Genomic DNA, 16,964 nt, shown 5'->3' with positions numbered 1-16,964 from the left:
CAAAATATAAGTTGACAAAAAAAAGGGGTCAAAATGTACATTTCTTAAAATTACAGAGAGCCATTCTTAAATAATTTGTGTTTGTGGTTTAATAACTGATTGAACCAGTCCGGTATATATATTATTTAGCTCCAGTATAAACCGGTTAACGATGAAGGTCTTTGCAACGGCGAACACTGATGACGGCGACGGTGACGGCGATGTGATCCAATGGTGGGATTCGTCGGACGCCATGGCTTTTCAGCCTCCGGAAACCATGGCGCTGCCTCTTTCCGTCAGTATCATCACTACCTGTTCGTTTCTCACGCCTACCTCAACAAGGTCTCTTTCTGCTCCATCTACCTGTTCATAGTGTGAATTTTCGGATAATGGCTCAGTTTTGACATTTTTAGTTGGGATTAAAAGGTTTTGTATGTGTGTGGCTAAATCAAATCATTCAGGAACAACATGCCAAACTAATTGGTAAAATATATTTTGGTCACAGAGGGGTTGGTAAATTTGTTTGATAAAGTCAACTAATAGCTTTGCTTTATACATATCTTTTCTACACATGCACCAGTCTAAAATCCTTCACAGAAGTCTAGTTTTTGTATAGAATATATTATATATGTTTCTTGTCAGTTTTCTGTTTAACCTACTTGTGAGAATTTCTTTGAGATGGTTGATGAACAGGTAAGGTTTTGGTTCTTTGCTGTTCTCTGGTAGCAGGTTTTGACATTTTTTTTAGATGAGACGCTCAACAGATTTGGAGCAGTTGGCTCTTAGCTTCTTTTCATAAATACTTTAATATCATCTCGTCTCTTCAGTGATCTGATATTTATTATAGTCTTGTTGTTTCATTGTCTCATGAAAAGTTTGTATCTTTGTTAGGAAATCTCCCAAAGTGTTAATCTTTTGTAGTTGTTTCCATTTTTTGAAGCAGAGGAACAGAGAGATTACATGCTGTGTGTGTTTAGAAGGAAGCTTGGTTTCCTTTATTCGAGAATTCGATGGGTTATCAGGAAACGGGTGAAGGCTAGAGTTATTGTCAGGAGGTTCAGGAAAGCAAGGTGGAGAGGGAGAAGAAAGGAGATCCCGGAAACCGAAGTTTCTTCTATCAATCTCAGCTCAAACTCCAGAAGACATATCCGGGTTGCCACGTTTAACGTGGCAATGTTCTCACTTGCGCCTGTTGTGCAAAACATGGAGGAAACAGCTTTTCTTGGTCATATAGATAGCAGCAACAACATCTCATGCCCTTCTCCCAGAGGGATTCTGAAGCAGTCTCCGTTACATTCTTCTGCAGCCAGGAAACCAAAGGTCTGCATTAATCTCCCAGACAATGAGATTTCTTTATCACAAAGCTACAGATTTCTGAGTATGGTAGAGAATGATAAAGACGGGAAAGAAAACAGAGGAAGTATCTCGATGAGGTCTCCCGTGTGTCTTCCTTCTTGTTGGTGGGATCAAGAAAGCTTTAACGGTTACAGCAGCAGAAGAAGCATAGCTGAGTTGTTAAGAGAATTGGATGCAGACATCTTGGCTTTGCAAGACGTGAAAGCAGAAGAAGAGACACTTATGAAGCCATTATCAGATTTGGCGTCTGCCTTAGGTATGAAATACGTGTTTGCAGAGAGCTGGGCGCCGGAGTATGGCAATGCCATACTGTCAAAATGGCCTATAAAGAAGTGGAGAGTTCAGAGGATTGCTGATGCAGATGATTTTAGGTGATTAAAATCTTCTTTTGCTTAAATGATATTCAGGTTATATAGAAGCAATAGAAGATGCAATGTCTTTGTTTTCTGTTCTGAAACATGTTGTTTGATGTGTATGGTCGACTCAAGTGGTTTTTTTTTTGTGTGTGTGTAGGAATGTGTTGAAAGTGACTATAGAGGTCCCATGGGCTGGAGATGTAAACGTGTATTGTACTCAACTTGACCATCTAGATGAGAACTGGCGGATGAAGCAAATTGATGCAATTACTCGAGGAGATGAATCTCCCCACATCCTGCTTGGAGGCTTGAATTCTCTTGATGGCTCTGATTATTCCATAGCAAGATGGAACCACATCGTAAAGGTAACATTTCGTTAGACCGGTCATAGTTTTAGTTTGTTTCATTTCATATATAACCAAAACTGTTTACTGTAAGAACAGTATTACGAGGATTCTGGAAAGCCAACGCCTAGAGTTGAAGTGATGAGACTTCTCAAGGGAAAAGGATATTCAGATTCAAAAGAATTTGCAGGAGAATGTGAGCCTGTAGTCATTATTGCCAAAGGACAAAGTTAGTCTCTCTGTTTCTCTTAACTTGCAAAGTTTTATTATTCTTCCGTTATTATACCAAACCATAGTGAGAAATCATATGTGAATTTCTTAAACTGATGCAGATGTACAAGGAACATGCAAGTACGGGACACGGGTGGACTATATCCTGGCATCTCCAGAGTCACCTTACGAATTTGTTCCTGGCTCGTATTCAGTTGTTTCTTCCAAAGGTACTTCTGATCATCATATAGTCAAAGTCGATTTAGTTTTAACCAAAGAGCGATGTCGAGGTAGCTTCAAACATTCGCGCAAGAAAGCAAAGCAGAAGATCTTTCGGATAAAAGCTAATTTGATGTCGAAAGATACATGGAAATTAGGAAATCTTATGAATTCATAAAGTTTGGACACTAATTAAGGAACAACACTTGTTTATATGATGATAATGTTTATTCTAATAATATTAAGATGCAACACAACATTCAGTTTACATATTGATCGCTATGGTTACAAAGAACTAAATTAATGTTTAAGCAAACAATCATATTCTTTTACAATCTACAACAAATAGTTTGGAAACAACAGAAGCAGCATATCTCAAGCAGAGACGGAGGCTTTCTTGGTCTCCTTCTCAGCAGCTACCTCCTCCTCAGCAATTGGTGCGTATCCTATTCCACTCCGTTTGCTTGGAAACAAAGCGAAGATAGCGGCTGAGGCAACACCCACGGCTGGAGGCAAAGCCATGACTAACGTCTTTTGCGTTTCCCTGAACCGAGGATAAAAGCAGCTTGCGGTATTAGCGTCAAGCAACACCAGTGTCCCAAACACAGCCAGCACAAAACCCGCATGAACGAAATCTGCTATCCTAAGCTTGTACTTGGACAAGTCCACAGATCCCGGATCAGCATAAGTCCAGAGACCTTTTTTGGTGACTATACCAAACTTTCTTGATCCGTCGGGGCCTTTGAAACTATCGGTAAAGCATGAGAACACGCAGGAGAAGCTGCAAAGGCCGACAAGGATGCTTGATATGACCTTATTAACTGTGGTGCATTCACCGTCGTTAGTGAGAATAGGGTTGAGTAAAAGGTAGATGAAGAGTGTTCCTGTTGGGAGAAGCTTTATAAGACTCTCCAGGCCAGTGAGGGATTTATTTGCCATGGTTTCCGATGAAGCTGGAGGGTTTGTTTTGGGTATGAGCAAAGAAGAAGTATCGGACATGAGCTTGAAATTCGAGTTAGATGTATAAACTATAAAGTGTGTTTTTGGCTTGATACGTTTGTCGGTATTTATAGAACAGTTTGAGATGATAAACCATTGATCCGGTCCGAGATGTTGGGTTGTAACACCGTAGAAGAATTGGTAATAACATTGACCAAGTCAAATCATCACTTGTGTGATTGTGTCTATACACGAAGACTCAATGATTTCTAAAACGGTTGATTATTATTTTCTTCGATCGATAAGAAAAGTAGACAAATGTTATTAAGTTTTGGACCTAAACGAGAAGAAATTTCTAAGGCTTCGTAAGCACACGTTTGTTATTGACTGAATCTAAAGAGAAGTTTCTCTTTTGGATGTACGAAAAATTTCTAAGACTTTAGCAAACAAACACATTAAATATTGCATGATAAGTTTTAATGTGTTTGTTTTTGTGTTATATATATATACGCTACATTGTGATGTTAATTACAGTATTAACTTTCAAGTAAAACACAAGTATTAGTTCTCTTTTTGTAATAACAACTTATAAACGTTAAAAAAATAGTAATAGAGAAAAACATGTTAGTGTTTTCTGTATCATAAGGATAGACTTTGCAGTTGCAAATATGCAAACGTAAAAAAATAATCTGAATGTGTTTTACGTTTGCGTTTAAAATTTGTTTATATGTGAATTTGAAAGTTGAAAACAATTAGCATAATATTTTTCACATGTAAACACAAAAATGGAAAATGCAAAGAAAATTTCACAATGATTGTTGTGTTTATATTTATACTTTGTATATAATGCATCATAAATGGAAGGGAATTCGATATTTTAATTCAATATGTGTTACAATCAAGACTTATAGCGCTTTTGCCTTTAAATGTCAAACTATTCCAACATACAGTCAAATGAAATTTATTTAGTTTCTTTTATTATATACACGTCAAATACAAAATGTGAAATTTAGATAAATAAATTAAAAAAATGTTTAGATATATTGTTTTTAATGTGTAAAAACAACATTTAAGCATTTAAACCCACTTCTTCATTTTCTTGCAGTTGAGCCAAGCTGAAATTGGCTATGAGATAGAAACGACAGCTCATTTCATTTACTTGTGTAAATTGATATTAACCTGAAATTGGCTGTGAACCATTAAATCGACTAACTCGTTGTGCATGCTCACCTTTTATTTGTTTTGAGTAAATAAAATTCACAATTGGCTGCGTCTACAGCGACTTGTAATTTTAGCTTTATGCATTTAAAAAAAAAATTGATTTGGCTATTATTGGCTAATGATTTTCTTATAATTAATTGCTTGGAGAAATGGGTAAGTGCATACTCTTTTTTGACTTCTTTTACGTATAATTTGTTAAAAACTAAGCAAGCACAGTTTAACTTTTATACGGAGATAATGTAAGATAGTAAGATTTGAAAGGTCCATACTTAGTGATGGAACCTGATGGACTCATTATCAAATAAGACCCACTAATAATCTTTGGTTAGTTAGTATAATACGTTTTATGCCATTGGTTAAACGCAGCATCGTACGTTCTTGCATGTCGTCCCATGTCCCATTCATCATGTGAGACGTGTCAAACTGGAGATCTTAACCCAAATGTGCAGAAATACTACTGTTGTACTAATATACTATATATTTGTTTATTTTGGCTTGACGTGTTGGAAGTGTAATTGCAAATACGAATTATAAAAGGAAAAAATCGATATTTACTGTTTGTACTGGGGATTGCACAACACTAAATAAATATCGATTTTAGGGGAAAGAGTGAAGTTTGTTCTTTATTAACGATAAGGATGCGAGGTCGTCACTAAAACGAGTCAAGATCGTGCTCGTCAGTTCACAGGAGAACTAACAAGTGAGTCACAACGAGCTCGGAAGCTAACAGGAAATTATACAGAAAATAACAAGAGTCTTTTGACGCAAAGTATTGCTCTCGAGGTATTGTACGCGAGTCTACCCCCTTTCTCCAGTGAGTACTGTTTCTTTATATAGTGGACTGTAGACCGAGGGTTTTCTAGGGTTCCCACCGTGAATTCCCGAGATTGCCCTTTAAGGATTACTAATGACTTGCAGCCAATTTCGTCGGGCCGGAATCACAGAACTCGTCTTATTGGGCCGAGTGGCATATTGGGGCGCAGCCCATGTCCAACAATAGTCCCCCCTAGTCCGGAGAGCGTCAGCTTTTCTGCGATCAGCGGGCATGCTTGAATCGTCTGTAATATGTCTGCTCGGCACGGATCGTCTCGGATTGCTTCTGGAGAATGAAATTGCTAGAGTGATTCTTCTACAATCTCTTTTGTAATTTCTTCTGTAATTTCTTTTGTAACCTCCAGACTCATTTTTCAAGAGACACTGGGAAAATCCTTTGGTCTTTATTCTGAATGCGGTTTTCAATGATATTCCCAAAAAAGAGAAGATAGTCGCGGATTGAGATGATGGATTTGACAGTAATTTTTCCATTTTATTTACTTATTTATGCACCTTCTTCCTTCCCATTTCCTTCACTTGCTCCTTCCTCTTCATAAAAGGTAATTCCTTCTCTCTCTCATTTATTACTTTCATGTTTTTACTTCTTTCTTTCTCTACTTCTCTCTCTAGTTTTCTCTTTTTAGTTGGGTTGTGTATTTAGAAAACTAGTTGCCGCCGCCGAACAAGAGATCGGCATAATGCCGCCGCGATTGAGGTCGCCGATGGTCGGCTCAAATCCGCCGATGGTCGGCTTGATTCCGCCGGGTTACTCAGATCGGCAAGGGTCCGCCGTTGGCGATCGTCTGGGGCCTGCTACGAATCGCCCAGATCGGCCGGTCGAGGATGAGCTCGGCGGATTGCATGATTGGGTGACGAGATCCACCGGTCGCGAGTCTAGCAAGGTCGGCCCGATTTGGATTGGTTCTGATGATGGAAAAAGAGATCGGCGGGAGGAATTGGGCTTTGAGATCGGGGGAAATTGAGATGGGCCGAGTAGAGATGTCGAGATCAGAGGGTCGAGCGGAAGTGACGAGCTCGTAGGGATGAGTGGTCGTGGCGAGCTCGGAGGGATGAGTGGTCGCGACGAGCTCGGAGGGATGAGTGGTCGTGACGAGCTCGGAGGGATGAGCGGTCGTGGTGAGCTCGGAGGGATGAGCGGTCGTGGTGAGCTCGGAGGGATGAGTGGTCGCGACGAGCTCGGAGGGACGAGCGGTTGTGGCGAGCTCGGCTGAGAGCTTGGTGGGCAACTCGACCGAGAATTTGTCGACTCTGAAGTTGTTGATCGTGGGATTGAGAGTGCAGTTGGTCATCATGAGATCAGTGGAAGTTGAGATGGGAGATCAGCCGGTTAGTTTGAGCTCGGCACGAGCAGTGGAGATCGGCGGAGCAGTGGAGATCGGCTAAGAAAGTTGAGCTATCGGAAATCGGATAGCCGAGTTGAGGTCGGCCGGTCTTGGCTGGCATCAAGAGGTTTGCCTAGAGATGCCGACGGTGAGATCGGCAATATTGGTTCTAGTCGTGTTGAGGTCGGCATAGGGGCCCCCGGAGGTCGACTTGATGGTTTCGGTAATGGTTGTCGAGTGAACGATGTCGACTCTAATGATGGCGATCCCGATCTTATGATGGGGGGTCGCGAGGTCGGTATGTCTTGCAGAAAAGACGATCGTCCTTCGACGAGCTTCCAAGCTCCAACGCACGCGCGTGGTAAGACCCTTGCGGGAATCCAACGCGCTTTCTCCAAAGAATATGGGGCTTATAAAGACGTTTTCGATGACGTTGGTGTCGATATTGGAGCAGAGTTTGGAGATTTTGATAGTTTGGCCAACGACTACAATTTTGCTGACATTCTCGAATTCAGCGAAGATAGCGACAGTGGTTCTGGTGGGAGTCCTATGGACGTTGTCCTGGCCGAGGATACTGGTCCTCGCTCGGCTGTTTTGGGTCTTAGTGCTGCATCGATTGGTGCCAGTCTTTCAGCCGGTCCGGCCGATCATGGTCCTTCGTTGTGCACATCGGATAGTATTGCTGAGATGGCGCGATGGTGTAGGATGCCCGAGGGATTGGTTTTCCGGGTTCCTGAGCCTCACGAACGTCCTTGGACGCCTCCGACAGGTTTCATTGCGCTTTTTGAGCATTACTTTACTGAATGCGGTCTTTGGTTCCCTTTGCCGGAATTTTTGGTACGTTATTGTGCGAGGCGTAGGATTACCATTTCTCAGCTTTCTGTGGGAGGTATCCGTAATGCGGTCGGTTTGGCGATACTTGGTACCAACTGTGGTATAGAGGTTGATGTGCATTTTCTAGAGGAAACCACCAAGTTCACAAAAGTTAGGGGTAGTCCGGGATACTTCTACACCAGTGCTAAATCAGGTCAGCAGATAATCGTTGGGGCTGAGAAAAAGATTCGTCGTTGGCAACGTTATTTTTTCTTTGTCAAGCGGGACGAGATTTCGTTTGACGATCTCGATGTGTTTTGTGCTACTGAGTGGAATATGTTTCCCGGTAGCTTCATAGTTTCTCACTCATACTTGTTTGATTGCCATTTGACTGGATTCTGACCCTTTCCTTGTTTTTGTTGGTGTTTGCAGAGCTTGTCGTCCGTTTGCGCGCTCATCCTCCAGGTTTTTTTGATAACCTCAGACAGATCCGAACACTAGGGGCGCTCCATTGGCCTTCGATTACTCAGAGATCTCGTGAGTTTCCTGCTTATTCCGTTGTATCGATTGTTGCTCTCCTTGGTGGTTATTAGGTCGTCACACTTTTGTTTTCCTTTTTAGGTCTACCGCGCTTAGGGATGGGAAAAGTTAACACTCGTCTTCCTCGATACGTCGATCAGTTCAAGAAGGCCGTTGATGCTGGGTCTTCCTCGCGCTCTGCCGACACTGAAGTCGTTGACCCGTCAGCCAGTGGAGGTGTCGATCTGCGAGTTGCAGGAGATTTTGAGATCAGCGGAGGTGGCCGCTACCCGTACCGACAAAAGAGCTGCCAAGGTTCCTGCTGTCGTTCCGCGTGCGCAGAAGTCACGTGGCGAGGCTTCTGATGCCCTAGCGATCATCGTCGCTGATTCTGGACGTCCTACTCCATCAAGGAAGAGAGCTTCTCATGGTGAGGTGGTCGCTCCCGAGCCCGAGTCGTCCAAGAGATCTAGGAGGGATGGCATACCGCGCGACACCACTGAGATTGATGATTCGTTCTCTTTTTCTTACAAGAAGAAGGATGAGTTGTTTATCAACAACACTACTGCTTGTGGTGAGCTTGCTAGCAAGGTTCGCGGCTCCTTCGACCCGCTCCCTTCTGTGGGTTCTCTCTATGATCCCGAGCTGTATCGGTCGTGGGCTCGGAAACACTTCCAGGTTGGCATTTCTCTTTATGTTCTTGATTGAATTTTCCCAACTATTATCTTGATTCCTTATTTCTTGCATTTCAGGATGGTGGTGGCGTGAATCGCATGGTCGTCTCGTACGAGCGTCGCATTGCCGTGCTGGAGAAGCAACTTGCTGATTCTCGTACTTCTGAACCGTCGAGGAGATCGGCTGAGGAGCTTCGTCAGGATCTTGATAAAGAGCGAGGGGTTTCTGCTGTCCTCACGAAGCAAAATGCCGGTTTCAGGAAGCAGGTGGCCGATCTCAAGGCTTCTCTTGACGCTTCCCGCTCTCGTCTCAAGCAGTTCGAGGTTGATCACGCATTTCAGAAGGTGCAGTTGCAGCAGCTGCAAGCGGAGCGGCATGACATCGATGTCGAGATTGCTGGCTACAGGTCTCGTATTGAGAGGATGAGGAAGCATATTATTGACAACAGAGCGGCGCAAGAGTCTCTTCTGACTTTGAGCCAGGTGAGCGGCACCTATGATTGTCTTCAGGAGCTGGTGAAGAGTGGTACGGTCATTTCGTCGAAGACTTTGCTCGGCTTGGAGGCTGATATGAAGATGTGGGAGGACAAGGTTCTTGGTTTCGATATCGCCGATGTTTTGGACAGCGACCTCGAGGTTCTTCCATAGACCGCGATCGTTCCTACGAACCTTCAGGCGGAGGAGGTTCCCGTGATTGTAGGAGAGGAGGTCGTCATGGCAGGGGCACCTGCGGGCTCAGACGCTCAGGTTGCTGCCGAGCAGTGACTTGCTTTTGTCTTGTTCTTTTAGAACATATTCCCGTTTTGTAGCGGATGTTGGGCTGTTTAGGCGATGTATTTTCTTTTTGAACCTTTGCACTATGATTGGACTTGCTTTATGTGTTCATCATTCTATGGATGTGTTTTTCGAGAATTGCGGTATTGATTGCTTTGCCTCAAAAATTGTACTATTTGTTCTATAAATTAGTCTTCAAGTTGCTCATTTCTCATCATCCTCCTTTCTTGTTTTAAAGATAAACCTCTCTTTTTGATTTTAGAGTAGTTGAGATCGGTCATATGCCTGTGACAACGAGGTCGGCATGGCTGAGGAGGGCGTGAGAGCGGCTCTCTGTGAGGTCCGATGATGTAATTCGTTCCGAGATGGAGTTTTATCGCGCTCAGATCCAGAGGTTGAGAGCTTACATTCTCGCTACGCGTCAAAAGTTCGAGCGTCATTTCTGGTTTCATCGACGAGGGATTTTTGGTCCCAAAATGGAGATGGGATCATTTGTTAGAGGAGCGCTCTCGTCGTGAGGCGTCATTGGCTGAGGTGAAGATTCCCGTCCTTGAACCGGACGATCTCGAGCCTATTGGGAGCAGTCCCTTCGAAGGTCGGCCCGAGCTCGACGCGTGCCAGACTCGGGTTGACATATTGCATCGTTACATTATCCAGTTACAGTGCACGGACCATTTCTTCGTTGAAAGCAACCGTGCTGAGGGGATTCGCTCGTATCTCGAGGAGATGGTTGCTAGGGGTGCGAATGTTCCGATGGACACGCTGGAAAGTCTGCGGAGGGAGTGCCAGGTCTGGCACGTGAAGATCGGCGAGCTTGAGTTTGATAAACCCTCCGATGCCGATCTGGGATTTGAAGACTAAGTTTGCACTTTGTGACTTGTTTGTTCTGTTAGTTTTTTTTTTTGTGGCGAGCATTGCTTGCTCTTGTTGGTTGTTACTTTGAACTTGTGCCGAGCATGGCCTTTTGTTAGTTGTTACTTTGAACTTGTGCCGAGCATGACCTTTTGTTATTTTGAACTTGTTTGCTCTTTGGTTATGGAATAAAATTGCGTTCTTCCTATCTTTGGTATCGAGTTGTACTTTACGGTGCAAGACGTCTCTTGGCTTATCCTATTACGTGTGTCGAATACCAAATGTTTAGGGTGGTAATCGAGATGAGCTCGTCATACCTTTTAGGTGCGGCCCTGGTGTCCGGCTTACCCTGTGTTTGCCACGAGGTCGGCAAGAAAGTGCAAGTGAGAACTCGGCTTATACAAACTTAACCGCCTGCTAGCTGAATGCGATCTGGGTCGGCTTATTTTGTGCGGATTATTTCGCCGCTGCATCCATGAGGAACGCGTTTTAAATCGTTCCTTTGGCCAGAGGGTCGATGTAAGAGCTGGACATCTCGCTGAGATGGACTCGTTCGAGAGAGCTCGTTTTTGTTTTAAAGTTTTCAAACTTTTGTTTTTTTTTTTTTTTTGGTATAGTTGTGCCTTTTGATGGGCTGCCTACGTACCCTTAGAAAGGGATCAAGCCATTCGTAGTTCATATTACAGAGGGAGAGCTCAGTAGTACGAGCGTTTTTTTTTTTTTTTTTTTTCTTTTTTTGCAGCCGATGCTTCGTCTTCTAGTGGTAATAACGTTTCGGGTTTCCGGAATTCCATGAACGGGGGATGGGGGTGCCATCCAAGGTGAGGAGCTGGTAGACACCGGGGGTGACAACCTTGGAGATCAGGTATGGGCCTTCCCAGTGGGCGCCCATCTTTCCGGCATTGAGCTCGGCAGTGTTTTCAAAGACTTTCCTGAGGACGAGATCACCTTCATCGAAGTGGCGAGGCCTGACTTTCTTGTTGTAGAACTTCGCAGCTTGTTGCTGATAGTTCTGGATTCGGATGAGTGCTCTGCCGCGCTCCTTTTCGAGAGTATCTAGAGTATCGAGCATCATTTCTGTGTTCAGAGCAGGGTTGTGGACGAGCATAGAGCGTCTCAAGGTTGGCACGCCGATTTCCTCTGGTGCAAGTGCCTCCTTTCCGTATGCAATGGAGAACGGGGTCTGTCCTGTAGATCGGCGGGGGGAGGTACGGTGTGACCATAAGACACCATCGAGCTCGTCAGCCCATAGACCTTTCTTATCCTCAAGCCGTTTTTTGAGTCCGTCAATGATTGTCTTGTTGGTCGCCTCAGCTTTTCCATTTCCCTGCGGGTAGCGAGGAGTAGACTTGCTCAGGCGAATTCTCCATTTCGCGCAAAAGCCTTCAAATTGCAGTGAGGTAAACTGCGTGCCGTTGTGAGTGACGATCTCGTACGGGAGTCCGTGTCGACATATAATGTTTTTCCATACGAACTTTTGGACTTGCTCAGTTCCGATTTTGGCGAACGCTTCTGCTTCGACCCACTTAGTGAAATAATCCGTCATAATCAGGATGTATTTCTTCTGACGAGAAACGGGGAGTGGTCCGAAGATATCCATTGCCCACCTCATGAAAGGGTATGGCGGCGTTGTTGTCCTTAGGAGCTCGGTCGGCGCATGGATGATGGGAGGCCAATAATGACCATTGTTGCGTATGCGCATTGCGAGCGCGCGAGCCCCAGAATGATTGCCACCGGAACCCTCGTGGACTTCTCTCATTAGATCATCTATCTCTTTGGGACCGACGCAGGTCAAGAGTGCGCCAGATGCAGTCCAGCGGAAAACGTTACCATCCAAGAGAGTGTAATGCGCGCAGCGGGCCCGAAGGCGCCGGGCTTCCCATTTGTCGGACGGAGCAATGTCATCGGCGATGTAGGAACAGATATCTGCTTGCCAGTCATATGATCGTTCTTTTGGTTCGGAACTGGTTTGCCCTTGATTGACGGACTCGTGCTCGGCAGATGCTTGTCCAGTTTCTTGTTCGGCAGATATTCGTTTGGTGAATTCTTGCTCGGCCGTGCGTCCAATAGAAGTTGATGGAGAGGATGGAATGTTGACACTCGCATCCTCCATAACCTTTTTCTTTTTATAATCTTGAGCAATGGGATCGATGTTCGTTGGGAGATTGATGCTCGGCTGATAAATACTCTCGACAGGAATGATTCGACTGAGGTCGGGGTCGGATGTTGAAGCGAGGACGGCCAGGGCGTCAGCTGGAGCATTGTCATTGCGAGGGATTTTCGTCAATTCGAACGACTCAAATGAGCCGGACAGCTCCTGGACAACCTTAAGGTAAGCGTCCATTCGGTCGTTCCTGCATTCGTAATCGCCGCTGAACTGGTGAGCCACCAGTTGCGAGCCGCAAAAAACTTGTAACTTCTTAACCCCGATTCCACCTGCCAATCTCATTCCTGCGATCAGGCGAAGGCGAGTCGGAATGACTGTTTGAGTACTTCCCCTGTCGGCGAAACGAGATGTATTCCGATCCCAGAGCCGTGTCGGGAGGAAGCACCATCGACGTGTAACAACCACTTCTCTTCGCGCGGAGCCCCTGATTCTAGTTCGCGCGGAGCCCCTGATTTCGCACAAGTGCGATTCTTGTATTCAATATCATATTCGCTTAATTCCACTGCCCATTTGGCCAGGCGACCTGATTGACTCGGACTATGCAGGATGGTCCTCAATGGCTGGTTAGTCAAGACTTCAACAGTGTGGGACTGGAAGTATGGACGTAGCTTCCTAGCCGAGATAACTACGGCGTAGGCGAGCTTCTCCAAGGTTGGATAGCGGAGCTCAGTTCCATCGAGACTTTTACTCACATAGAAAATAGGATGCTGATCTCCCATGTCCTCTTTAATGAGTACACCATTGACCGCCGAGCTGGAGACAGATATGTACAGGTAAAGCGTTTCGCCTTGATCAGGTTTAGCTAGGATTGGAAGGCAGACTCACACTTGTCATCCCACTCAAACTTTTTGTTGCTGCGAAGCAGCTGGTAAAACGGTAGACACTTGTCGGTAGATCGTGAAATAAATCGATTGAGGGCGGCAATTCGCCCAGTAAGTCGTTGAACTTCTCGAGTATTTTTTGGAGACGGTAGGTTGGTAAGCGCCGAAATCTGTTTCTGGTTAGCTTCGATACCCCTCTTGGTGACGAGGTATCCTAAGAACTCACCAGAAGTTACGCCGAACGAGCACTTAGCTGGATTCAGCTTCATGTTATATCGGTTGAGAACTTCAAAGCACTTAGCGAGATATGAAACGTGGTCGGCAGCGTGAGTCGATTTCACCAGCATATCATCGATGTACACTTCCATTGTTCGGTCGAGCTGCTCGGCAAACATACGGTTGACAAGGCGTTGGTAGGTCGCACCAGCATTCTTCAGGCCAAACGGCATAACCTTGTAGCAAAAAGTGCCTTGATCGGTGATAAAGGCCGTCTTTTCTTGATCGTTTTTATGCATCATTATCTGGTTATACCCGGAGTATGCGTCCATGAACGATAGAAGCTCGTTCCCCGCGGTCACTTCGACCAGTTGGTCGATTCTTGGTAGAGGAAAGCTGTCCTTTGGGCACGACTTGTTAAGATCGGTAAAATCGACGCACACCCGCCACTTGCCGTTCTTTTTATTCACAACTACTGGTTACTTAACCAGTCGGGGTACTTGACTTCTCTGATGGACCCAGCCGTTAGTAGTTTTGTGATCTCTTCGTTAACGGCGGCCGTACGCTCGAGTCCGAGTTTTCTTCGCTTTTGCTTGACCAGTTTAAACGTTGGATCCACATTGAGTTCGTGACATGTTATGCTGGGATCGATTCCGGTCATACTGCTCATGCTCCATGCAAAGGTTTCGACGTTTTGGGACATAAACTTTACGAGCTCGTCCTTGATAGTCTGCGGCAGGTCGGCACCGATCCCCATGCAACGAGTCGCGTCGGAAGGATCAATGTTCTCTTGGATGATTAGCTCGGTGTTAGGACGGACACGACCATCTGGCTGCTCGGCGGGGTCTGAGATTGCGAAGGTGCGGGCATTACGCTGTTGTCGTTCGATGATGAAGCAAGTTCTGGCGATCGACGGGTCTCCTCGTAGCGTGTATATTCCTCTCGAGGTTGGAAACTTTACGCACTGATGGTACGTCGACGCCACAGCTTTCATCTTATGCAACCATGGAGTCCCCAGGATGACGTTGTAGACGATTGGTTTGTCGACGATGACAAAGTTGATGCAGTGCATCGTTCCGCCTACGTAGACTGGTAGCATGATCGTACCTACTGTCATAACCGTGTCGCCGTCAAAGCCTGTGAGGGGTTGGACGTCATGATCGGCCGTTCGCAGGTCTACCTCCATCTGAATTAGTACGTCTTTGAAAATGACGTTTACCGAGCTGCCAGTATCAATCAAGATTTTGGTGACTATGCTTTCACCAATTGCCATCTCGACTATGAGGGGGTCGTTGTGCGGCCCAGCTAGGCCTGACGCATCGTCTTCCGTGAATGTGATCGGCTCATAGGTTGTGGTCGGCAGTGTACTTTGAGCCATCCAGTCCCGCTTCACTTCTAGTCCCCGCCGGTAAGCTTTGATGGAACGAACCGAGTCTCGGCAAGTCGTTAGGCCGCCCATTATCATATTAATTCTTCGGCGCGGAGCTGGAGCGTTTGGGTCGTCGGTCGGCTCGGGGTTCCTTTTAAGGGTTGGTGCTGGGGGCGGGGGCAGAGGTAGGGCCTCTGTGATGTGCTGTGGCGCGGGAGCTGTGTTGTACTGCCTACTTGGGTTCTCATTCTTAGGGTTAAAAAATTGATTATCCCTGTGGGCCGTTATTAGTCGTCGCTCGTGTTCGACGTCAATGTGGCCTCCCTTGAATTTATCCAGCAGTATTTGCTGGAGGGTGCGGCATTCTTCAGTGGTATGCCCTGCTCGTTTATGGTAGTCGCAGTACTTCTTTCCACCCTTACCCGATGGGTCCTGGACCCATTTGTTATTCCAGGGTTTCGATGATGATGCTTGGGGGTCCTGATCGCTAACAGCGAACGCTTGAGCTTTCTTTGCTTTTTCCAGCTTATCATCGTATTCCTTGTCGAAGTGCTGACGAGGCTCATGATGCTCGTCCTGTGCCTTTTCCTTTCCTTTGGCCGACTTTGAGGTTGGCGGTTCTGGCAATGGTCGGTTCGCTCTCGATGCGCTTTCTTCGTCCAGCTCGATGTACCTGTTGGCGCGGTGTAATGCGTCATCCAGGGATAGGGGCTCGTGGATGATGATGTCTTCCCGAAATCGGAAACCGTGAGTAAGAGCATTACGGAGAGCTGAGATTGCTGTGTCGTTGGCAATCGAGAGTTTCGAGACTATTCTTTTGAATCTCTCCATGAATTCCCGGAGCAACTCGTTGTTTTGTTGAAACATGTTCCAGAGGTCGGCATTCGAGGCACCTCGAATCATGAACGTGGAATGGTGTTGTAGGAAAGCGGTTGTTAGCTCGTGATAGCTTCCGATCAAGTTCGGCGGGAGTCGGGAGAACCATCCTAAGGCCTTGTGGGCCAAGTTTTCAACAAATAGCTGGCAGCAACCAGCTTCGTACTCCTCCTCGCTGAAATGAGCTCGGCTAATCGCAACACTCATTGAAGTTAAGAACGGTTTTGGATCATCCAATCCATTATACGGGGCGAACTTGAATTTGTTCACGTAATGAATGCGAATGCGGGAGATCCATGCTGTAAATGGTGAGCGCTGGACTTCCTCCAGTACTCGATCGAGATTGGGAGTGGAGCTCGTCGACGGTGTACTCTCGAGGAGAGCTCGTGGAGCATCGTCTCGAAGCGCCGTATTGTTTCATCCTTGAGGTCTCCTTCAGACTGTCGGGCCGGTAATGTTGGAGTCCGTGGGCTTCGGCTCCGCTGGCCTTGATGGTCCTGGTGTTCGTCAGCTGGTTCCCGCCTGCTTCGTCGATTGATGGATCCTACGACTATAGACGCTGGGCGGCGTCTGTGGCCTTCGTAGCGTTCTTCGACGGACAGCGGCGCAGGGGGCGGTGGATTCGCATGCTGCTCGCTATGGTCGTTCTCGCTCCGGCACTCGCTCCGTCGTTGCTGGAGCCTGCTTATTTGATTTTGCAATGCTTCTTGTGCCGCCACGATTGCTTCGAGCCGATCGTTTGTTCGCGCTTCCTGACCGTCAAGTCGATCGAGTATGACTTGCATCAGGTCGTCGAGCCCACTCCTCTGGACGGGCAAAGCATTGGGGAGGGAGGCATTGGGGTGAGCAGCAGCGTTGGTGAGAGTGGCGCTGGCGAGAGCGGTAGCGTTGGTGAGAGTGGCGCTGGGGAGAGCGGCAGCGTTGGTGAGAGTGGCGCTGGGGAGAGCGGCAGCGTTGGTGAGAGTGGCGCTGGGGAGAGCGGCAGCGTTAGTTACCAGCTGGTCGGTGACAGGTCCGGGTCCAGCTGCAGCAGTTGTAAGAGGCTCGAAGGGCGCGTCGGGCGCTGGTGGAGGTGTCGCGCTCGGCAAGGAGCCTTCGGCTGA

At 46.3% G+C, this 16,964-nt stretch overlaps 3 protein-coding genes across 5 annotated transcripts; 1 reads left to right on the top strand and 2 right to left on the bottom strand.

The window, feature by feature from the left end:
* The first annotated feature begins 39 nt into the window (after positions 1-39).
* On the top strand, positions 40-2,732 carry LOC104786565 (uncharacterized). 3 transcript variants are annotated; one of them, XM_010511998.3, is made up of 5 exons: positions 40-321; positions 923-1,706; positions 1,849-2,056; positions 2,135-2,264; positions 2,368-2,732. In XM_010511998.3, exons 2-5 carry the CDS (start codon positions 940-942, stop codon positions 2,640-2,642), a joined length of 1,380 nt encoding a protein of 459 aa, XP_010510300.1. In that variant the 5' UTR covers positions 40-321; positions 923-939; the 3' UTR covers positions 2,643-2,732. The 3 variants fall into 3 exon arrangements, with proteins under 3 accessions (XP_010510300.1, XP_087312149.1, XP_010510307.1); XM_010512005.3 differs by lacking the exon at positions 40-321 and adding an exon at positions 557-672; XM_087456023.1 differs by lacking the exons at positions 2,135-2,264; positions 2,368-2,732 and having other exon boundaries at positions 121-321; positions 1,849-2,071.
* On the bottom strand, positions 2,674-3,463 carry LOC104786586 (protein DMP1). The gene has a single exon (XM_010512021.3). It carries the CDS (start codon positions 3,461-3,463, stop codon positions 2,840-2,842), a length of 624 nt encoding a protein of 207 aa, XP_010510323.1. The 3' UTR covers positions 2,674-2,839.
* Positions 3,464-14,088: 10,625 nt separating this feature from the next.
* Positions 14,089-16,068, bottom strand: LOC147949700 (uncharacterized). Its single transcript, XM_087510130.1, has one exon. It carries the CDS (start codon positions 16,066-16,068, stop codon positions 14,089-14,091), a length of 1,980 nt encoding a protein of 659 aa, XP_087366256.1.
* Positions 16,069-16,964: the final 896 nt, after the last annotated feature.

The sequence above is a fragment of the Camelina sativa genome, chromosome 1 (assembly GCF_030686135.1).
Source record: "Camelina sativa cultivar CO46 ecotype springtype chromosome 1, ASM3068613v1".
Taxonomy (NCBI): Eukaryota; Viridiplantae; Streptophyta; class Magnoliopsida; order Brassicales; family Brassicaceae; genus Camelina; species Camelina sativa.
Note: the sequence above shows the minus strand (reverse complement) of the source record. Positions and strands in the feature narration are given on the sequence as shown.